Source organism: Nycticebus coucang, chromosome 20 (assembly GCF_027406575.1).
Source record: "Nycticebus coucang isolate mNycCou1 chromosome 20, mNycCou1.pri, whole genome shotgun sequence".
Taxonomy (NCBI): Eukaryota; Metazoa; Chordata; class Mammalia; order Primates; family Lorisidae; genus Nycticebus; species Nycticebus coucang.
Window position 1 is genome coordinate 27189027 of NC_069799.1, and position 24083 is coordinate 27213109.

Sequence of the window (24083 nt, forward strand, 5' to 3'; positions counted from 1 at the left end):
AGGGGTTGGGCTTCTAGTCCATCAGCCCAAGGGAAGGGTGGACTGGGAGTTGAAAGTGGCAGGTAAAATATTTCTTCAACCTTCATGCCAGACAAAAGAATACCCAGGCTCATAGGAGGGACTCTGGAGAAGCAGTCCCAGCTTCTAGTAATTCACTCCGTGGGGTGTGAGAAGACCTCAGTTCACCATTCATTAGTAGAGATCCCACAACAGGCAAGTAACTTTCTTGGATTAGGGAATGGAACACATCCTCTTTGGGGTGGGTTCTGTACCTGAAATTTGTTTCCCTGGATTTGCAGGTTGCCTCAGCAGAGAAGACATGCAATTATCAATTGAGATATCATCTAACTCCAGTAAGAGTGGCTCACATAACAAAATCCTAAAACTGTAGATGTTGGTGTGGATGTGGACAAAAGGGAAAACTTCTGCACTGCTGGTGGGAGGGCAAGCTAATACATCCCCTTTAGAAAGAAGTATGGAGAATACTCAGGGATCTAAAACTAGACCTGCTGTTTGATCCCACAATTCCTCTACTAGGTGTATATCCAAAAGACCAAAAATCACTTCATAACAAAGATATTTGCACCAGATTTTTCATTGCAGCTCAATTCATAATAGCCAAGTCATAGAAGAAGCCCAACTTGTGATATATGTATACCGTGGTATATTATGGAGCCTTAAAGAAAAATGGAGAATTTATCTCTTTTACATTTACATCGATGAAGCTAGAACATATCCTACTTAGTAAAGTATCTCAAGAATGGACGAAAAAATATCCAATGTACTCAGTACTGTTATGAAACCTATTTACACTCACTCACATTTTCATATGAAGAATAGATCACAACTATGGCCCAGGATGAAGGAGGGAGGAGGGTGAAGTTGAGATGGAGGGAGGGTGAATGGTGGGATCACACTTATGGTGCATATTGCAAGGGTACATGTTGGATCTATTAAGTATATAAATGTCTTAACACAATAATTAAGTAAATGAGATGAGGTATATATTAATTAGTGTGATGCAAGTATTCCTTATTCTATATTAAATCAGCACATTGTATCCTATAAATTAATTAATGTATTAAAAAAGGCAAAAAGAAATAAATACAATACAATAAAATTAAAAAAAAAAAACCTATTGATTTTTATTAGGATAAAATTTTAGAGAAGCCCAAATTGAAGAATAGTGATAAAAATGAGAATAGTGGGGGCGGTTCCTGTGGCTCAAGGAGTAGGGTGCTGGTCCCATATGCCAGAGGTGATGGGTTCAAACCTAGCACCGGCCAAAAAAAAAAATGAGAATAGTGGTTCCACCTTAGGTGGGGGTTTCACTGGAAAAGGGCCTATAGTCACTTCCTGGATGGGGGGGGGATTGTGGAAGTTGTGTCTTTATAATGAATGTGAGTTACCAGGGCAGAAGGAATACTAAATGTGAGCATTCCACTGTGTGTAAGCTATACCTCCAGTTGAAACAAATGGCAACAATTATTCCTCAAAATTGCCTGAATAGTCAATTTATTCTTTAAAAAAAAAATTATTTTAGGGTGTGATAAATATTTTACTAAGGATTAATCATTCACATTTTTTTTTCTTTTTTACATCATTGACATGAAGTCGGATATGCTGATTTTTAACAATCAGCATTTGTTTTGGTAAAGACAGCTCAGAAAATAAATCCAAATGAAAATTCATCTTGAATTCAAAGCAAAACCACACACACAATATAGACATAGAAGTTAAAGTGCTCATTCCTGCCCTCTAGGAAATCATTCACAGTCACTTTGTGTGGCCTTGACTGTTGGGGCAAACATATGTTCTCTTACTCATGATTTAAGGTGACACCCTGATCCATAACTTTTTCAGGGCTCCCTTGACCTCACTGTTCCTCAGGCTGTAGATGAGGGGATTCAGCATAGGGGTGAGGACAGTATAGAAGGATGACACCACCTTATCGTGGGAAGCTGATCTGTAGGATTTGGGTCTCATGTAGATAAAAATGGCAGCTCCATAAAAGAGTCCCACCACAACTAAGTGAGAGGAACAGGTGGCAAAGGCCTTCCTGAGGGTTTCTGTGGAATGCATGTGGAGAACAGCAACAATGATGAGACTGTAGGAGGTCAGGATGAAGAAGAAGGGGATCAGAATCATTAGCACACAGCAGATGTACATGACATACTCAAAGACAAACGTATCAGTGCAAGCCAAACGCAACAGCGTGGGAGCTTCACAGAAGAAGTGATCGATCTCCCGCGTACTGCAATATGGGAAGCTCAGGGTAGTAAATGCCTGCATGACCCCGTCAACTACTCCCAGGGACCAAGACCCCAAAATCATTCTCAAACATAATTGCTGGCTCATGAGAATGGGGTACTGCAGTGGGTGGCATACAGCCACATAGCGGTCATAGGACATGGCTGCTAAGAGGAAGCATTCTCCACCACCCAGGGTGACAAAGAAGAAGATCTGCAACCCACAGCCAGTGAGGGAGATGAACTGATTTGAAGTCAAGTACCCAACAGCCATTTTGGGCACAGTGGTGGAAGCCAGCATCACATCCATGAGGGACAGTTGGCTCAGTAGAAAGTACATGGGCGTGTGGAGCCGGTGATCCTGGTGAATCAGGAGAAGCATGAGGGCATTGCCCAACATGGAAGAGAAAAAAATTGTCAGAACCACCACAAAGAGAAACTGATGGGCTCTTGTGTGGTTAAAAAGTCCTAGGAGAATGAAATATGCAGTGGTATTCCTGTTTTCCATGATTTCAAAAAACAGTGACACTGCAAAGGGAGAAATAATAAATGAGACTGTTGTCATCATTTCTGGTGCTCCAATTGAGTTACCTGTTCTTAAAAGTATTTGTGTGAAAATAATGACATCTATGTCAAACTTTTTATCTGCCATTTGTAAAATGTTTCAATTTACACATAAAATTGAGTCAACTTTATCTCACTTCCAAAAATTTTATTAAAAAAATGCTTCTTAGGGTGAATATTGATTAATCTTCATAACAAATCCAAGTTCTTAGTCACTATTAAGTAACACATTATGTGATTTTGCTTTATTTGATAGCAACATTTATGGGAAGGAAACAGTGCACATAATTTACCATTTTACATGTGCTTATTTTACATCATGCATGTTAGTGTTTTGGGAAAATGAATTAAATCAACATATTTAATAATATAAAAGCTACCTCTTGATAATGAAGGTTGCATGTCTAAATAGATCAAATTTCATTGAGACCTACAAAATCAGATAGTTTTCCTTGATACTGATTAAACCAGGAAGATACTTTTACTTTCTTAATGGGATGATCTATAGTCTCATGTCTAGAAACTGGAAAGACCAAGTTTACAGATGGGAGCACAACAATTTGGTATTGTTATCAAGTTGAGTTCAATGTCACAGAGTTATACACTGAAAGCAGTAATGATTTTCTGGGATTTTTCTTGGTTATATTTTTGCAGTGTAAGAGTGTAATGTGAAAAGTTAATTTTTTATAACAAGACTCTTTTTTGTCAGTCTACAAATATGATCTTTACTGGGTAAAGGAGAGAAAATAAAACAAAAAAAGTTTTTTTGCTCGCCTACAGACATATATAAATATCTTCTTCAGTATCAAGAGAATGAAATCTTTATACATTTTCATCTAAGATATGCCAGAACTGTTCTGCCCCTAATTCTTCTTCTGCCGTGAATAGATATGGCCGTAGCTAGTAAATTGTGGATGATAATTCAAGCTCAAGGACATAGGCATATTCAATACAATTATACGGCAGAGGAGCCCATCTCTTCCACAGGTATCCTCCCTTGTCCCTACTGCACATATCTATCCTCAGCTCAAAGGGACTCATGTAGGTCCCTGACTGTCTTATTGAGGCATCATCATGTGCTGGAAGCACAGTACCAGGGGTTTTATTTGGTTGTTAACCAAAGAAAGTATATTGAAACATCTTGCCAACTATTTTCAGCATTTTCCAAAACTCTGTGCACACCCTCCTATCTCTAACATGTGCCTTTTATACATAGTAACATGAAAGCTCCAATTATACACTCAGTATCATTTTCCTGAAGGACTCAAAATGCTCCTAACTCATTTCTTTGACTTGAGATTTCTGTTTTTCCGTATTTCCAACCTTCCTCCTTGTTTAAAATTGATGAAGTTTTTAACATTAAAAAGAAATCCAACTGATCAAAAAATCAAAATTAATGTAAAAAATGTGATAGACTAAAACAAGAATTTTAAATAAAGACAGAATCTGATTCTGCACTTCTACAAAACAAAACAATCAGTAATTTAATAATTGTAAGGTGTTGGGCAAGTTTCTCAAATTAATTATTCCTACCACATCAACCAGTTTAAGTTTACACTCAGCACAGTGGAATTAACTATATTCATATTGTTGCACAAGCACTGACAAGATTCATGTAGAAAACTTTTTTAGTGTCCTCTAACTAAAGCTCTGTAGTATTGAACATTCTTCCCCTGTCCAGATCCCAGAAACCACTATTCTGTTCTCTGTCTCTATAAATAGGTTACTCTAGGACCCTCATATAAATAGAATATACAATATTTGTTTTTTCATGAATGGCCTGTGTTACTTCTTATAATGTCCTAAAGGTTCATCTATATCCCATCATATGTCAAAATGACCTTCCTTTTTATTTTGTTAAAAGGAGAAAAAAGGAATACAACTTATTTTATTGTACATAGCATGGGGCAGGGAGTGGCAAAGTGATTACCTGATAAGCTAATGAGGTGCAGATGCTTTTATTCCCTCTTCACAGGGGAAAGAGAGATGAGGGAAATGCTGACCTTCCTTTTTAAAAGTGAATAATATTTCATTGCATATATAAACCCTGTTTTATTTATTCATCCATGCAGCTATGGCCATTGTGTTGCTTCCACTGGCTTCAGCTGTATGCTTAAGTATATTTTTAATGCAATGTTTGATAAAAGGCCCTCAATTTTTTATTTTGATAAGGTAAACATACATAGCATAAAAATAGAGAAATTTAAATTAATCATCTATTTAAGTCATGCAAGACAGGTTTATATGTTTTAGAAAATAATTTCAACAATTTAAATGACTTTTCAGTTCAAGAAATACTTTGTCTTATTGTGATATTTTTACTCGTAGTTGAGTAACTTTTTAAATTTAATATCATTAGCTCTTAACTTTTAAAAGAGATAGGTGATATTTCTATTCTTTATTTTCAGATAAAAATGTATAAAAATTATCAGTTCTATATATCTAATTGGTGATCACACTATAGCATTTAGGCTATTTAACAGAAAGACAATTGAATGTGTCAAAATGAGTTGCAAGTAATTATATTACTCTCATATGTACTTTATTTACTTTGTTAAAAATCTCAGTCAATATTTACATATTAGAGCAGAAATAATTTGCTGCCAATTAAAATGTTTAAAAACTTACTATAAAGGATTATCTGAGATAATTCCAAAGTAAATACTGTGAATATAGCATTAAATTAAAAATATTAAAATCACGTTTAAAATTATTAAATAATTAATAATTATTAAATAATTTAATAATTTTAAACATTATGATTTAAACAATGATTAGAATCATTAAATTAAAAATGAATAATTAAATCATCCTGGAAATAAAATACCTAAAATGTCATTAAAAAAGGATTGAAACTCAAAATGGATTAGTGTACGAGTGAGAAAATTCACTACCATGAAAAATACTTTCTTTTTCTTTCTTCACTCAGAAAGCTACAGACTATCAAACTGTATACTCTCTTCTGTTTCTATCATTTCTTATTTAGAATGATGATAAAATTGTTACATCTTTATTTTACATTGCAATGCTAGTAGAAAGCCCACATACATCATTTTCTTTTTCTCATCAATAAGTCATTGAGTAATCATGTGACATCTAGAACAGAGCTTGCAATATTCCATTGCATACTCTTCTAACTCCTTTTACTGACACTTAATATTAAAACAGCAAATATTTTCCTTAAGATACTGAAATGATTTAATTAATCTGTTATGTTAAAAATCTGTCATGTGTTTGACAGCATTCACAGTTTATCACAAGCGTCTTGGGCTGATGATTGTGTCAGCTAGTAAGTTTTAGCTCTTTAGATTGTGAAATGGATAGTAAAGAGGATTTTATTTGTCAAGTATATGGAGAGAGTGGTATAACTGTGGATTTTCTGGAGTTCAAACTTCATCAGCAAATTATTAGATATCAAGTGACTATCATGACTACTTACGGAAGGTAAACATGATGACATCCCCAACAGGCTAGATCTACATCCCCTCCGAGCAGCATTTTCTGGGGGTGGAAAAGATCCTAGTCCAGCTGGGTTGGCTTCCCTTATAGCATTGTCTTCAGTGCACCACTAAGGGGTGTGGCCAGTTGCCTATTATGCCTAAATATACCATTCTATTAATAAACCAGAGCTGCACAAGTTTACCACTTTAGATGACAAAGATGTTTAAGTTTCAGGGACATTTTATAGATTCCTAGAATTTCAATATACTTCCTGCTTGCCTTCAGAAAGCCATAATTATTAAAATAAGAGAGAATTATATTTATTAGCAAAAGGAAAGGGATAATGGTTAAAAATACATTGGAGTAAAGCAATGGGAGTCTGGCATTAATTATGTGTAATTTGATAGGATGGGAAGATTAAACATTATGATATTAAGGGCCCAGCTCTTGTCAAAAACAGTAGTTCAAATCAATTCGGCCATTTTCCCCTTATTGAACTAATATTGACAAAATTGCTGGTGCATTATAATTATCTGTATTTTTCATCTATGTAATGTATTTTATTTATTTATTATTATTATTTTTTTTTGTAGAGACAGAGTCTCACTGTACCGCCCTCGGGTAGAGTGCCGTGGCATCACACGGCTCACAGCAACCTCCAACTCCTGGGCTTAAGCGATTCTCTTGCCTCAGCCTCCCGAGCAGCTGGGACTACAGGCGCCCGCCACAACGCCCGGCTATTTTTCTGTTGCAGTTTGGCCGGGGCTGGGTCCGAACCTGCCACACTCGGCATATGGGGCCGGCGCCCTACTCACTGAGCCACAGGCGCCGCCCATGTATTTTATTTTTTACATTATATACATTTGTCTGTGTCTACGTATTAAATTCAGTGGTGATAGCAACAACAGTAGCTGCAGATTACATTCATTGTGCCAGATGCTATGCAGTTTGATTTCATATGGGGCTTCATTTCATGACTGTGTGATTATTTATTCTTTTTGCTTTTTGTTTCCTTTCTGTTTTAAATTTTTTTTCATGGAATAGAAAATGAGAAAATTTGTTCTTGCAAAAAAAAAATATGAGATATAGTAATCACTTAATCCAGGTAAGTTATAATTGCCTTTTTATTTGTCTTCAGGAAAAAAACATCATATATATATTTTTTTTGGGGGGGGGCGGTGGACAGAGTCTCACTTTGTTGCCCTAGGTAGAGTGCCTGGAGTCATAGCTCACTGTAACCTCAAACTCCTGGGCTTAAGTGATTCTCTTGCCTCAGCCTCCCAAGTAGCCAGAACTACAGGCTCCCGCCACAACACCTGGCTATTTTTGGTTGTAGTTATCATTGTTGTTTGTCAGGCCCAGGCTGGATTTGAACCCACTAGCTCTAGTGTATGTGGCTGGCACCCTAGCTGCTGAACTACTGGCAGCAAGCCAGCCATCATAGATTTTTAACTATGGATGTTTAATCTAACAGAATTGGCAAAGTCTACTCCAATTTAGAACATTATTAATTAATGATGTACAGTCTACATTTAAAGTCATATTATCTCATCTCGTGTGAAAAACACCAGGCCCTAGCTAATTGTAAGTAGTATATCATGTATACTTTTATTATAAGTTTCAAATGAAACTTTGAACAAATATACACATGCAATCATAACTTGTAATAAAAGTTTCCTCTTTTTTGTGTTTTGAATACGCAAAAACATCTGTCCCTGAGGGCAGATGTTCATCAAAACAATGCTCTAGTAACCAGAGTTGCCACTGTCAGATGAGGGAAAATAGGCTTTTGCCCTAAGTGTATTGATCCCTCTCAGGATGAGTGAGGGTGGAGGCCAGACAGGCTCTGAATCAGGTGAGAACAAGGATTACTCAGAACTCATATGAAACAGGAAGGAGAGTGATGCAGGTGGCTGATTTGGGATTAACTAAGGACTGTATATAAATAAGAGAGCAAGGTTTAGGGAAACCAAACAGAGCTTATGTTGAACCCCTGTATGAGTGAGTTCGTGAAATTTTTCTCACTATCCTCCTAATGGCACAAGGGGATGTAATAGCTTCCAAACTTCACCTACATAGGCTATATGGAAATGGTCATCTAAAAGGTGACCCTGCCAGAGAGTAGAGTCAAGACTACACAGTCCATGGCTTGGTAATTGTGAATTGAGCTGTCATAAGCATTCTAATGTAAAAGTCCTTGCAATAGAATGATTTCTTTTCTTCTGAGTAGATTCCTAATAATGGAATTGTGGGATCAAATGGAAAGTCTACATTTAGCTCTTTGAAGATTTTCTATACTTCTTTCCATAAAGGCTGCATTAGTTTGCAATCCTACCAACAACATAACAGTGTTCACTTCTCTCCAATTCAAACCAACATTTGCAGCTTTTAGATTTTGTGATGTGGAGTTAGGTGATATTTCAAGGTGATTTTGCTTTGCACTTCTTTGATGCAAATAGAAGATAATGAGCATTTTTTTTTTTTGTGGAAGCAAACCAAGTGCCCATTAACCCATGAATGGATTAGTTAATGGTATATGTATACCATGGAATACTATTTAGCTATAAAAAAGATGGTGAGTTTACATCTTTTGTATTTATCTGTATGGAGTTGAAACACATTCTTCTTAGTAAAGCATTATAAGAATGGAAATGCAAGTATTCTATGTACTAAATACTAATATGAATCTAATAGAAAAACAACTACATGCCCATATGGGAGTATATTGAGAGTATAACACAAGTATATTCAAATGGAGGGGAGGAGGAGGGAAAGTGAAAAGGAGAGGAAAGAGGGCGATTGGTAAGTTCTCACCTGATGGACACATTGTGAGGGTGTACAGCACACCCTGGAAAAGGGCTCAATTGCCTTTACTACAACTTGACCTTTACTTTAGAACACAAACAATGTAACCAAATACTTTTTATAGTCATATTAATCTGAATAAAAAATATGCACCCACAGAAAACAACAACAAAAACCATTCATAGACCAACAAGCCTGAGCAAGGCAATTCATGTGAAATAGACTAAGAGAGATAGACATTAAGGAAGTTTACTCAGAAGTGTTCTTAGAATCATTGTGCTTATAATACAGAACAATTGGGCAGAGGGAGAAACTGAACTGTGATAAAATCACAGCTAAGGTCACAGCTACTTCTGGAAGGAGCTCTGGGGTGGGCTTTCCAAACTGTCTTGCAGTAGGGCAAGTGGTCTTGTGTCTGTGTCCCACTTGCTCCCAGGTCAGGAAGTTTTCCTCAATCAAGAAGAGGACCTTAAGAAAGACTTAACTGAGAGCTGTCAGATACTAATACTCCTATCAACTAGGAGACAAGTAGTAATACTTCAGTTCTGAAGTGGGAAAGGGAATATTGTCAGCACAGAATAACATGCATTACACTGCATGAGCCAAACCAAATCAGAAGTCAGTATGAAGGTTGTGCTCTTGTAGTACTGAGCAGGTGGAGGGTCTACAGAAGACAACTAGCAACAATGACCAGGACACTCAAAATATGGTTCTGTGGAAGTTCTAATTTCAGCAGAAAAATGCATGTTAATTAGAATTTGCCAATTAGGAGAATGCTGACATGAGGAGTTCAAATGGTCAGCAGCAGCCCTCAGTGTTGTATCCAAAAGCCTTCAAAATTGTGCTGATAGCACAGATTATCTAGCTGGGTCAGTGCAAGAACTGATGAAAGGAAAAGCATCCCTGATGTCAGCACAGACTCTGATATGAACATCTCTGAAAGGATCTATGTCTTTTGCTTTCCCCAGCATTTTTTCATTGTTGTTGTTGTTGTTATTTGTTTCATTTTTGTTTTTATTTTTGAGTCAGATCCTCATTCTGTCACCTGTGGTGGAGTTACATAGCTTTAGTCTAGCTCACAGCAACCTCAAATTCTAGGCTCAAGCGATCATCCTGCCTCAGCCTCCCAAGGAGCTGAGATTACGGATGTGGGTCACAACACCCTGCTCATTTTTTCTATGTTTTATTAGAGATGGGGTCTCACTTTTGCTCGGTCTGGTCTTGAACTCCTGATCTCAAGGGATCTTCCTGCCTCAGCCTCCCAGAGTGCCAGGATTATAGGCATGAACAGCCAAGCCTCCCAGGCATGCTTTTGCTCTGTATATGACTGTAGTTCCATTTAGAGAAGGATTGGTATGTAATAGACATGTCTAATTATTAGGGTATCGTGGAGCCCTTTCCTTAGGAAACCTGGTCTGCTTTTCCTGGGATGAACTCTGGGCCTGATAACTGATGCCAGGAAGGAGAAAAGGTGGTAGACTGTGATTTTCTTTCACTCTCCCACTTGCAGTCCTCATTGTTGCACATATATCTCACCCCAGGAATGTCAGGCTCACTTGTTCTATTGCTATTGGTTAAATTCTCTGCTCTATTTGTATGCTAGGTTCACCTTGACTCTGAAGTGTATGTGGCTCTGTAGGGCCCCTGTTATTCCAGCATGCTCTCTCCCTACCTCCATGTGCAGCTCTGGTTACATGGCAGCATCTTTTACCATTGAACTTGATCAGAACGGGCCCATCACTTGTGAATGTCTCAGTACCCCAGCTCTCCTCAAGAATTCTTCCCATAATAACTCTGGACTCCTGGGCATCATGGTCAGCTGGCCTTGCATAATTCACAGCTCCATGAGCTGCCTACACTATGCTCTCTTTAATCTCCTATTCAACTCTCCATAGTGGTGGGTCTGCATTGTCATCTCAGCAATTATAAGTCTTTCTGATGGTTAGTTTCATGCATCGACTGGGCTCAGATATAGTATCCAGTGATTTAATCAGACACTAATCTATTTTTTGGTGTGAAGATACTTTATGCCTGTGGTATATATCTGTTGACTTTAAACAAAGAAGATCACCTTTAATAACATGAGTGGGCCTCATCCATCCTTTATTTAAATGCTTTAATAGCAAAAGTGAGATTTTCCAAGGAAGAGAAATGTTGCTTCTATCCAATAGCATTGAATTCTGCTTGAGTTTCTGAGGACTTGTCATCCCCAACAACTAGGTGTTACTTCCTTAAAATCTCTCTCTCTTTCTCCTCTTTCTCTTCTTGCATATATATATCTCCCTTTCTACATTGACCACCTCATTAAGTTGACCTGATTTTCATAGACTGGACATGCAGCACATGTACATATCCATACAGTAGGTCTTGTCTCTTATGTTAACCACCTCCATATATTGACCAGTTTGCTATAGCCCCTTCACTGATCAACTTAACAGATGTTCTAGGCCTACTGTACTGATGAGCACCTACTGTGTATGTCCAATCTAGGAAAATTAGGTTAACTTAACAAGGTGGTCAGTGTGGTCAACTATGGAGCTTCATACGTGTGTGTGTATAATTTCTTTTTTTTATTTCTTAATGGTTTTGTTTATCTGGAGATCTCTGAGAAACACAGTTGATATTTTTCACAGACATCAAATAGACACCCTAGCATCTTCAGAATTAGCTTCCAGAATCCTTGCCAAAAGTTAAATCCAGTCATGAAAAAAATTCTTTGATATAAGACACTGCCTTTCTTTTCTTGATCTATGTCTTGTTCTTGTAAGTAAAATATTTGAATTCTTTTGCCTGATAATACTTTGTTTCCAGTAGCAGAGACAATTTTTCCCCTGTTGTTACCTGGATTTTTTTTTTTTTTTGAAGCAGTAAGGTTACTGTCCTCCAGACATCAGAAGGCTCAGCCAAAGGGCTCACGTGGAATTATGCTGTCAACCCAATTTCTCTTCCAGATACTGTGGCCCTCACTGTGCCTATCATCATCCTAATTTAAGTTCCTGTTTACTAGGGCTGTGAACCTAGTAATCTCCTTTATTAATTGCAGATATCCCAGAATTTGGGGGGCTTATTTTGATAACAGTTTGCCCTCCAGCTGCAGGATCTAAAGTTCTCTTTGACAACAGTGCTGAGGTTGTGGTTTCTGACCTGTCTTCCTGTAACATCACCTGGCAGCTAAGGGAAAAATATTCTACCAGCCTTAAAACTGCCATTTTCTCAGACCTCTGTATCCCCCTTTTTAACCAGAAAGATATTTATTTCATTTGGGAATAATTTAGAAACAAATATAAAGTATTCCAAATTAACTGTTGTTTATGTTAGTGATTAATAAGGAAAATTGTCTACACATTAGAACCTTCACACTCTGGAAGGTACATCTCAAATGGGTTCCCTGATGAATAGAGTTCCTTCAACTCCCAAGCTGTAACCCTTTAATACACCAATGATCCCTCCAGCCAACCATGTCTCTCTCCTACCCTGTGTTTCTCTTGCTACTTTTGCTTTTATTATATTTTTCTTAAATTATATATAATTTATATACCATAAGATTACCCTCTCTAATTCTCTTTTTCTTTTTTTCCTCCTTTCTTTTTTTTCTTTCTTACCTTCTTTCTATGTGGCTCTAAAATTTTAACTTTGTATAGAAGAATCTGCTCTTTTAGGGTGTATAAGTCATTGGTTATTAGAATATTTAAGCATTGAGTAGGGCATGGTGGCATACACTTATAGACTCAGCTACTTAATTCCAGGAGTTTGAGATTATAGTGAGTCATGGTCATACCCCTGCACTACAGCCTGGGAGATGAAACTAATCCCCTTACTGAAAACAAAACAGAACAGAACATTGTACAACATCATAAAGTGTGTAATTCCAATACCTAATTCCAGAATATTTTCATCACCTCCCTCAAAAAGTTCTGTACCCATTAGTGGTCACTCTCCCTCCAGGCCTTGGCAACCACCAATCTACTTACTGTGTTTTGTGAATTTGCTTATTCTGGACATTCACATAAGTGGAATCACACGATACATCGTCTTTTGTGTCTAGTTTTTTTCACTTAACATAATGTCTTTGTGTTTCATCCATGTTGTAATATATATCAGTAATTCATTCCTTTCAACACTAAATTATCAGTGCCCGCTGTGGCACTGCATTACCACACAAATTAAAACAGCCAGGACATGGATTGGAGTTACATGCCCGCAAGAGGTGGGCTTCCCGTCTGTTCTCCAAGAGCCCTGAGAAACCTCTCTCCTGGCCTTTTATTGAAGCCTGATACAATAGGAGTGGGGGGGCCCATGTGCTAGGATCACATGTTTAATGGTTGCTAAGCACTCTTTCTTCCTGGGCTCAACTCCCATCCTGTTGTCCTACAAATGTTACAAAGTATAACACTGGCTTGCTAATGAGCTACTGACCAATCTTATCTCATTATCACATGCAGCTTCTTGAGGGCTTGTCTCAGGGCTGCAAAACATCTCCATGCCAGCTAGGAGACTATCTTGCTCCCAGTGCTTCCTTCAAGAGCCAGTGGCTGCTTCTATAAGCCCTGTTGCTCAGTCTCCTACACTAAGGGATATTTGAAAGGTGCAAGAGATGACGCTCAGAGACAATGATGCAGAAGAGATGTTCAGGCCAAGTTTATTGAAAAGAGGAGGGTGACCTGACTAGGCAGTGTCAGGGTCCTGGCCTGGGGTAAGGTCTTTTAAGACCTGTGGAGCTGGTGGTGATTCACTGAAGAAAAGTAAAGTTAGAAGTGGTTCGAGATAAAGAAAAAGGACACAAACCTTTTCTCTCTCTCCACCTCCTCCCTTCTAAGACATAGTTTAGAATAGAGTTTTCAAAGGTGGGAAACACAGGATCTGTCGCTAGTTTGGGGGCTTCAGAAGATGGCCCTAAGTATTTGTTCCACTCAGCTTTTATTGAAGGCTGTTCATTTTACCAGAAGATAAGCTGAGGAAGGGAACAAAAACCTCAGCAGTTTCTCTGCATAAGCATGTGAGCTCTTTTTATATCTATAATCATTAACTTTAAGGGTCTGAGCAGCCTTGAGAATTCCAAAACCTGAGACTTATATGGGGGCAGCCTCCTGTCTGTGGTCTCACACTCACAAAGATTTCTTGGGGAAAGTTAATCATCACTAGTTCACTGAGGAGCAGATGCAACTGGTGTCAGTTCTTCTCTGAAGAATCAGTGAGAAAGAGACATTTTCCTCGCATCTCCAACCTAGAGGTATCTTCCTCTGTTATAATGATGCACAAGCCCTCCTGCCCACATTTCAGGGCTCCAGATGTTCCCTGTCCTGGCCTTAATACAAATACCCACAATGTGTATTTGCTTTGGCTGTTGACTGGGCAGTGGATGGACTAGTTATTTTTCTTTTCAGGCCTTGCAGTAGTCTCCTCTGTGGCCCTTGTTTCTTCACAGTGTTCACAGACCCAGCGGAAGTGTTCACAAGCTTTATACCCTGGAGTCCAGGCTTCTAGGAAAAGCAGGAAACTGCTCAGATAAGGAATTTAGAAGTAAACTAGCTAAACTGTTTTTATTCTACCTTGATCAACTTATTTCTATGTTTTTCCCTTTTTCTGTTTTTTTTTTTTTTTTTCCTCTTCCCAGGAAAGGGGTTTTTGGTCCCCATTCTGCCTGTAAGGCAGTACAAAGATGGCATTTGCTCTCGGGGGACTTAGAGACTACTTTCATATGGGGCTGTGGGGAGTGAGCATATTCCACGCTTACTTAAAAACTTAGGGTCTTTTGGAGTGAACTTCTCAAGGGATGGTGCTAGCCAGACCCTTTGTGTCTTTGTCTTAGGAGGGGAGGAAGTGGAGAGAGAAGAGAAAAGGTTTGTTGAAAGGGGTGATGGGGTCAATGGTCTGTCTTCCAAAACTGCTCTGGCTGGATCAGGCAGTAGTTATCCTCAGTGGGATAAGCAGGTATTAATAGGGCTGTGTGGGTTTGGGGTACATTTGGAAAGAGTTTGGAGAGTAATAGAAATTGGGTTGTAACGTGCTGACACCATCTTTACTCTATCTTGAATAACTGAAGACAGGAATTGAATGACTGGAAGGGTGATCGTTAATAACGGGAGGAATACAGTGAAGGGGCCCAAGAGAGGTAAATCCAGAGTCCCCATGGGCTGTTGAACCAGGATTCTGCATTTTGAGGGCATAGATGGGTAGCTTGTTTCTGGAGCTGGTCAATACCCTCTTGGAACAGATTTGCTGGTGCAGAAACAGCAGGTGTTCTGTAAAAAGTGTAAAGGCCACTTTCCTCTGTCATGATTATAACTAAGCCTCTAAGATGGTTGAGGAGGGCAAATGGAAAGTAATAAAAGGATGAGCAATATAACTATCTTACAGATAACTGAGAACCCTATCTTCCAGATAACTGAGAAACTGTGGAATATATAAATGAGGAACTGTATTTTATTTTTAATTTTAATGATGGAAATAGGAGAGATAGAGGTCTTTAAAGTTTAGGAAGACTAGAGGATGCAGCCTAGATGTTATTAGAATTAATTTACTTATCTGTGTTAGAGAATAAGTTACATAAGGCCATCCTAGTGTGATGAAGTTGAGCCCATTTTCAAGTTAGACATGTCAGTCAGTTGAAAGCTATTCCCATGTCTATTTAGGGGACCACTGGTTCTAGAGGTGAATATAATTTCCTATTTTAAGGTGATTTATACTCTCCCTTGAACTCAGAATCATAGGAGTGGACAGGACTCCAATCTGTAGAATGGCATGGTCTCACTTGGACCTTTTGAGTAACTATCTCTGGAGAAGTTTTAAAGCAATAGTCACTGCTGAAAAACTTTTCTGCTTTCAGGGCTGCTGTCAGTCCCATTTTCTCTCTTTGTTCTCTCTCTAACTTTAGCTGGAGGGCAGGGGTAGAGGTGGAGGGAAGCCACTGGGAGGGGCAGGAGCCAATGGCGGGACACAGAGAAGTCCAGGAAGGCAGGGGTTGAGGTGGCTTCCAGGTCTGTGAGCTGGTCTCACCCTGCCGTGGCCAGCATGCCTGGTATTTGTGTCAGAGGTGGCCTAGGGAGAATGTATGGCTTGTCAGCTGTGCTGCTAGGTTTGCATACCTGCAGTTCTGTATCTTGTGCTCCCCCCCAGTCTCACCCATGCTGGGTAGAGTTTCATGGCTGTTGGGCATCTGAGCTTACCACCCCCTGCTGCATCCCACTAGTGCTTGTGTCACAAGCAGCCTAGGGAGCACATATGGCTTCACATGCCACCTCTGGGTCTGTGGAAGCTGCAGGAGCCAGCATCCCAGCAGTTCTGAGCCTTTCCCCACAGCCCTGCCTGCACTGTGGGGAGGGCACGTGAATGTTGGGCAGAAGGAAGAAGCCCTGAGAAGTACAGGGATCAGTGGGGTGGGGGAGAGCACAGATCCTTGATGCTCCAGGAGGCTTATTAGGAGGTGGATGAGTAGTAGGAGCTGGAGAAATCCCTGAAGGAGGGAAGGCAGGGAGGAAGAATAGCTAAGATAGAGGGGGACATGCTTGAACAATCATTTGTATAGGTAAGGGTAAGGGTGGAGGAAGAAAAAGCCTCATGATAGGGGATTTTGTTCCATCTGCCTTTTATTTTTATTGTTGGGGATTCATTGAGGGTACACAGAATCAGGTAACATTAATTGCTTTTGTTAGATAAGGACCCTCGTATATTTGTGTCCTGCCCCCAAAAGTGAACCCTATCCCTTGACCCCTCCCCACGCCTTCCCTCCTTCCCTTTCTCAGCTTTCCCCATCCCCCACCCCACTGTGTACTAGGACCTTATTGTCCTCATATCAGAATTGAGTAGATAGGGTTCTTATTTCTCCATTCTTGTGATGTCTTACTAAGAATAATGTGTTCTACATCCTTCCAGGTTAATACAAAGGATGTGAAGTCTCCATCTATTTTAGTGGCTGAGTAGCATTCCTTGGTATACAAATACCACAGCTTGTTAACCCATTCTTGAGTTGGTGGGCATTTAGGCTGTTTCCACATTTTGGTAATTGTAAATTGAGCTGTAATAAGTAGTCTAGTATGAGTGTCCTTGTGATAAAAGGATTTTTTTTTTCTTCTGGGTAGATGCCCAGCAGTGGGATTGCAGAGTCAAATTGAGGTCTAACTTGAATTCTTTGGGGGTTCTCCACACTGTCTTCCAAAAAGGCTGCATTAGTTTTCAGTCCCACCAGCAGTGTAAAAGTGTTCCCTTCTTTCCACATCCACTCCAGCATCTGCAGTTTTGAGACTTTGTGATGTGGCCATCCTCGCTGGGATTAGATGATATCGCAGGGTGGTTTTGATTTGCATTTCTCTAATTATTAGGGATGATGAGCATTTTTTCATATGTTGTCTGTCTTTTTTTTTTTTTTTCAGTTATGGCCGGGGCCAGGTTTGAACTCACCAACCCAGGTATATGGAGCTGATGCCTTACTCCTTGAGCCACAAGCGCCGCTCTTCATCTGTCTTCTTTAGAGAAGGTTCTCTTCATCTCTCTTGCCCAGTGATCTAAGGGATTGTTGGATTTTTTTATGTTTATTCCTTAGAGTTCTCTGTTGATCCTAGTTATAAAGCTTTTGTCCGAATCAAAATATGCAACTATCTTTCCCCAATGTGTAGGTTGCATGTTTGCTTTGCTTGTAGTCACCTTATCTATACAGAAACTTTGCAGTTTCATTAAGTACCATTAGTTTATTTTTGTTGTAATTGTGATTGCCACGGGCGTCTTCCTCATAAAGTTCTTCCCCAGGCCAATGACTCCCAGTGTTTTACTCACACTTTCTTTGAAGATTTTAATCATTTCACGTCTTATATTTAGGTCTTTTATCCATCTTGAATCAATTTTTGTGGATGGAGAAAGGTGCAGGTCCAGTTTCAGTCTTTTATGTATGGAAATTCAGTTTTCTCAGCACCATTTATTGAATAGGGTTTATTTCCCCTAGTGTATGTTCTTGTTTGGTTTATCAAAGATTAGGTGGCTGTAAGATGTTTGGTTCATCTCCTGGCTATCTGTTTGATTCCAAATGTCTATGTCTCTATTTTTGTGACAATACCATGCTGTTTTGATCACTATGGCCTTGTAGTACAGCTTGAAGTCTGGTAGGCCGATAACTGCAGCTTTGATTGTATTGTTAAAATTGCCTTGCCTATATGGGTTTTTTTGGTTCCATACAAAATGAAGAATTATTTTTTCCAAGTCTTAAAAGTTGGTATTTTAATAGAGATAGCATTGAATCTATAGATTGCTTTGGAAAGTATAGACATTTTAATAATGTTGATTCTTCCCAGACATGAGCATGGCATGTTCTTCCATTTGTTGATATTCTCTACTATTTCTTTTCTTAGAGTTTTCTTTATAAAGTTCCTTCACCTCTTTTGTGAGATGTATACCTAGGTATTTTTCATTTTCTTTGGATTTACTGAGAAGAGTATTGTGTTCTTGATTTCTTTCTCACCTTGGCTGTTAATGACATATACAAAGGCTACTGATTTGTGGACATTGATTTTATATCCTGAGACATTATTGTATTTTTTGATCACTTCCAGGAGCCTTGTGGTTGAGTCTTTGGGGTTTTTTAAGTATAGAATCATATCATCAGCAAAGAGAGAGATTTGCACTTCCTCTGTCCTCATTTGGATTCCTTTAATTACCTTCTCTTGCCTTATTGTATTGGCTAAAACTTCCAGCACTATGTTGAGTAGTAGTAGTCATAAAGGACACCCTTGTCTTGTTCCAGTCCTGAGTGGAAAAGCTTTCAGTTTTACTCCATTCAGTATAGTATTGGCTGTGGGTTTTTCATAGATGCCTTGCATCAATTTAAGGAATGTATCACCAATGCCTATGTTCTTCAGTTTTCTAAATTGGAAAGGATGTAGAATTTTATCAAAAGCTTTTTCTGCATCTTTTGAGAGGATCATATGTTCTTGTTTTTGCTCCTGTTGATATGGTGAATTATGTTTATAGATTTACATATGTTAAATTAGCCTTGAATCCCTCGGATGAATCCTACTTGATGATGGTGTATGACTTTTTTAATAATAAGCTGTAATCTATTCGATAGGACTTCATTGAGAATTTTTGCATCTATATTCATTAGTGAAATTGGTCTGTAGTTCTCTTTTCTGGTTGGATCTTTTCCTAGTTTTGGTATCAGGGTGATATTTGCTTCCTAGAAGGTGTTGGGAAAGATTCCTTCTTCCTCAATTTTTTGAAATAGTTTCTAAAGTATGGGTATAAGCTCTTCTTTGAAGGTTTGATAGAATTCTGGTGTGAAGCCATCTGGATCAGGGCATTTTTTTGTTGAGAGATATTTTATTGTTGCTGTGTTTTTTTTTTTTTTTAATCTCAGTCCTAGAAATTGGTCTATTTAGAAGGTCTAGGTCATCTTGATTATGTGTAGTGAGAGGGTGTGAATCCAAGTATTGATCCATTTCCACTACATTATCAAATTTCTGGGCAGAGAGTTTCTTGTAGTATTCAGAGATAATCTTTTGTATCTCTGTGGCATCTGTTGTTATTTCTCCTTGATTGTTCCTGATTGAGGTTATTAGAGATTTTACTTTTCTATGTCTAGTATGTCTGGCCAAGGGTTTATCTATTTTATTTAATTTTTCAAAAGACCAACTTTTTGTTTCATTTATTTTTTGAATGTTTTTTTGTTTTCATTTTCATTAATCTCTGACTTAATGTTGGGTATTTATTTTCTTCCGTTTTATTTGGGGTTAGATTTTTCTTCTTCTTCCAAGTCTGTAAGGGGATTTGTGAGTGTGTTGATGCCATCTCTTTCTGTTTTTCAAAAGTAGGCATCTAGCATAATAAATTTTCCTCTCAGGACTGTTTTTACTGTATCCCAGAGGTTTTGGTAGCTTGTGTCTTCATTGTTGTTGTGTTTGAGGAAATTGACAAGTTCATGTTTAATCTCTTCTTGGATTCAACTATCATTCAGCATAAGGTTATTTAGTTTCCAAGATTTTGTCTGGTATTAAACTGTTTTGTTGGAGTTGAGCTTCACCATTATTGCCTTGTGATCTTAGAAGAGACATGGTATAATTTATATTCCTTTAATTTTGCTTAGATTAGATTTGGATCCTAGGATGTGATCTATTTTGGAGCATGTGCCATGAGCTGATGAAAAAAAAGTATATTCTTTTACTTTGGGATGGTGTGTTCTACATATGTCAATTACGTAGAACACAATTCTACATATGTCCACATTTGATCTAGGGCGACATTTAAGTCCTTTGTATCTTGGTTTAGCTTCAGTTTAGAGAATCTGTCCAGTTCTGTCAAAGGGGTGTTGAAGTCCCCAACTATTAAGGTGTTGTAGGATATCACATTGTTCAGATCCCTCAAAGTCTGTTACATAAATTTGGAAGCACTTAAATTAGGTTTCCTAAATGTTTGGTATTGAGATGTCTTCTTGTTGTATTGTTCCTCCGACCAGTATGAATTGTCCGTCTTTGTCTTTCTTACCTAAAGTTGCTTTGAATCTGCTTGGGTCTGAGAATAAGATTGCAACCTCTCTTTTCTTCTGATTTCCATTTGTTTGGTACACTGTATTCCATCCCTTAACCCTGAGTTTTGATTTGTCCTTCAGGGCTAGGTGTGTCTCCTGGAGACAGCAAATAGATGGTTTGTGTTTTTTCATTCAATCAGCCAACCTGTGCCTTTTCAGTGGGGAATTCGATCCATTGACATTTATTGAAAGTATCAATAGTAGTGGTAAAGTTCTATTCATCTTATAGTGAGGTATTTTGTTGTGTAGTTTAATCCTTTGTGCCATTTTAAGAGTTAAATTCTGGCCTCTCGATTCTAGATGTATACTTCACTGGTGTCCATTGTGGTGTTCAGTATTGAGAATAGGTCTAAGTATTTCTTGCATAGCTGGTCTTGTGGCGAATTTCCTCAGTGCTTGTAAATCTGCAAATGCTTTGATTTCTCCGTCAATTTTGAAGCTAAGTTTGGCAGGATACAGAATTCTAGTCTAAAATTATTTTGTTTAAGAATGTTGAAATTGGATCACCATGCTGTCTGGGATGGAAGGTTTCAGTAGAAAAGTCTGCTGTCAATCTAATGGTTCTGCCCTTGCAGATCAGTTGGTGCTTATTCCTGGTGGCTTGCAGGATTTTCTCCTTTATCATGATTTTGTACAGGTTCATTACAATTTGTCCTGGAGAGGTTTTGTTAGTGTTGAGATGTCCTGGTTTTCAGTATCCATCTGAAAGGAGTGTGTCAGGATATTTAGTAAAATTTGGGAAGTTTTCATTTATTATAGTCTTCAGTAGGGTTTCCATAACTTTGGGACAGTTGTATTCTCCCCCAGGGATTCCTATTATCCATATGTTGGAACACTTCATGGTGTCTCACAGTTCTCTAAGCTCCTGCTCTGCTTTTTCTCTCTTCTTTTCTGACTCTGTTATTACCTGTGTTAACTCAAAAACTTTATCCTCTAATTCTGATGTTCTTTCTTCTCCATGGTATAATCTATTTTTGATGCTTTCTACCACTTCTTTACATTCCCTGATTGATTCCTTCATTTCTTTAAGCTCATTCATATCTTTTCTATATTCTACATATCTCTCATCTGACTTTTGGTTCTATCTTTCCATTTTCTCTTCCAATCCCTTATTGTCTTAATCAACCATATTTTAAATTCCCTTTATGTCAAATCCATTAATTCTTTATAGGAGGAGTCTTCTTTATAAATTGCCTCACAGTCCCTTGGAGTAGTTGCTCTAATTTTTGTTATTCACGGTGCCTGAATTTTTCTTTTGGTTGCTCCTCATGTGTGCTTTCTTTTTGTTCATTTCCTTGTACACATTTTTCCTTCACACTACTTCCTTTGCTTTAAGTTACCTAGCCTCAGAGTTTAGGTGATGACGAGGCCTCTTGGTTTAGGGTCAGAAGGCAGAGAAGGGTTACAGTAAGCAAAGAGAAGTGAGAGGAAAGGAGAAAGAGAAGATAAAAATTACATAAAAATAAAATGGGGGGAAGGGCAGGAGAAACTGCAAAAGGAAGAAAAAGAAGAGACAGAAATGTAATGACAACGGAAGAAGGGGAACTAATAGAAGAAAATTGTAGAACAGGTGATTTGGAGGACAGGAAAGGAGGATGACAGTGATAGAAGAGATATTGTTGTTCAGCAAGGTACTATGGCCACTCCTATAGCTTGAGGGTTGTGAGGAATTGATCTGGGTGGGTTCCTCAAAGATAGGCCCACCTTACTTGTCTGACCACAGCCAGACCCCCCCCCCAAAAAAAATAGGAAGAGTAGAAAAAAAGCAAACACAAAACCCAAGAAGGAAAAATTGGGTAAGGAAGAAAGTAAAGGAAAAAAAAAGCGTAAAGTTCTATAGTGTGGTTTTCCTACAACTTTCTTCCTGGGGCTAAGATTAGTAAGATCGCTTGGCTTCTCTGAAGCAACCTACTGCTGAGGTCAACCTGCTAGGCCACCACTGTGTCACCCCTGTCCTCTGCAAGGAAAGGGTGGGAAAAGAAAGAAAAAGCAAGAAAAAGAGGAGACTATATTATATGCATAGATCAAGGAAATTTAAACATGGCATTGGATCAAATTAAGGGGAGAGAGGGCAGAGGGATAAAAAAAGAGAACAGAAAGGCAACAAACCAAGAAAAAGAGAAAGACAATACTAGAAGCAGGGTGGGGGTAATGTCTTGGCTTATTCAAAAGTACTTTATGTGGGAGAGATAGCGTTAGTAGAAGGGACTCTGTCAACTGAGAGAATGCCGTGGAGTGTACTAATTTTAGTTCAAGCTAAAATTCTGCAGCCAAAATAAAAAAAAATTAAAAAATATAGAAGTCCTTGTTCTTTCTTGTTGAATGTAAAAAATGGAATGTAGGAGAAGATATAACCTTATAAATTATCAAAAAGCAACTCAAGTTGAAACAAAATATTAGAAAGCAAAACTAAGTAAAATTTAAAAACAACGATAAGATAGCCTGATATAAGAACTCTCAGCAACCAATTGAGGAAGCTAAATTAAAAACATAAGAGATGAAAAAGAAAGCAACAGCATTTAAAATAAAAAAAATTATATACACACATATGTAGGGATTTGATTTCTGTAGTCTATTTATGCTGCAATATACTTTCTGGACACCAGGTGGCGCTGTCAATTGGGGTCAAACAACACAAGTATTAACCTCTTTTGGGATTCTGAGCTTAGAGCAGTATGCCAACTTACTTGTTTCCGGTGGTTGTCCATCCACCTCAGCACTTAGGTCCCACAGATCTGGGACTCCACAGTTCTCAACAATTCCTTAGCGAAAGGCCTCTGCAATGGGAGCAGGGGTCTCTGTGCCTGTCCCAAGTGAAGGATCATCAACGCAAGCGGGATCCTGTCTTTGGTGCTTTCTCTCCCCAGCAAGAAACCCGGCAGCACTATGGCGCGCTGTTTCCAACAATGAGGGAACTTTCTCCCCATACAGATGTCTCCCAGCTGCCACACCACAGCGAGGCTGCACCACACTGCACTCCAAACTGGCCCCCAAATTCCGCTCGAAAGTGCCTACTTCTTCATTCCTTCCAGAAACCCTGAGCCTGATTTGGGCATATTTCCGTGTCCCAGCAGGTACCCAGCAACATGCCTGGCTTCTGCAGCTTTTCTCTGATCAGGAACCTTTAGCCTTCGATTGTTCCACCAGTTTCCACCCCTGTTAGAGCCGCTGGAATCAGCAATCCAATCTGGCCACCAAATTCTGCTGGGGAAAGCAGTGTTTAGTCTCACAAAACGAACATAGAAATTATCCCCTGGATCGCACTACAGCTGCCCCACGCCAGCCCCCGGTGTGGGACCGCCCAGAGCCACTGCAGCCAGGAGAGCCCGCCAAAACGTGCCCAAATGTGATAGTTCTCTGCAGCTCCAACCAAATACCACTGTCCACTCCCACGCTGCACTCTCCAAGCCATCACAGTTTGTGGATAATTCCACACTGATCCGGTTGCAACCGTCTACCTTTGCCCCTTTGCTCTAGGAAGGCTCAGCTATCCCTCTGCCGTCATGCTCAACCCC

The 24083-nt window shown here is 38.9% G+C and overlaps 1 protein-coding gene across 1 annotated transcript; it reads right to left on the minus strand.

Annotated features, from left to right (window-relative positions):
- Window positions 1-1830: 1830 nt before the first annotated feature.
- LOC128572524 (olfactory receptor 2T8-like) lies at window positions 1831-2817 on the minus strand. Its single transcript, XM_053572562.1, has one exon. The coding sequence runs from the start codon at window positions 2815-2817 to the stop codon at window positions 1831-1833; it is 987 nt and encodes a 328-aa protein (XP_053428537.1).
- Between the last annotated feature and the right edge of the window lie 21266 nt (window positions 2818-24083).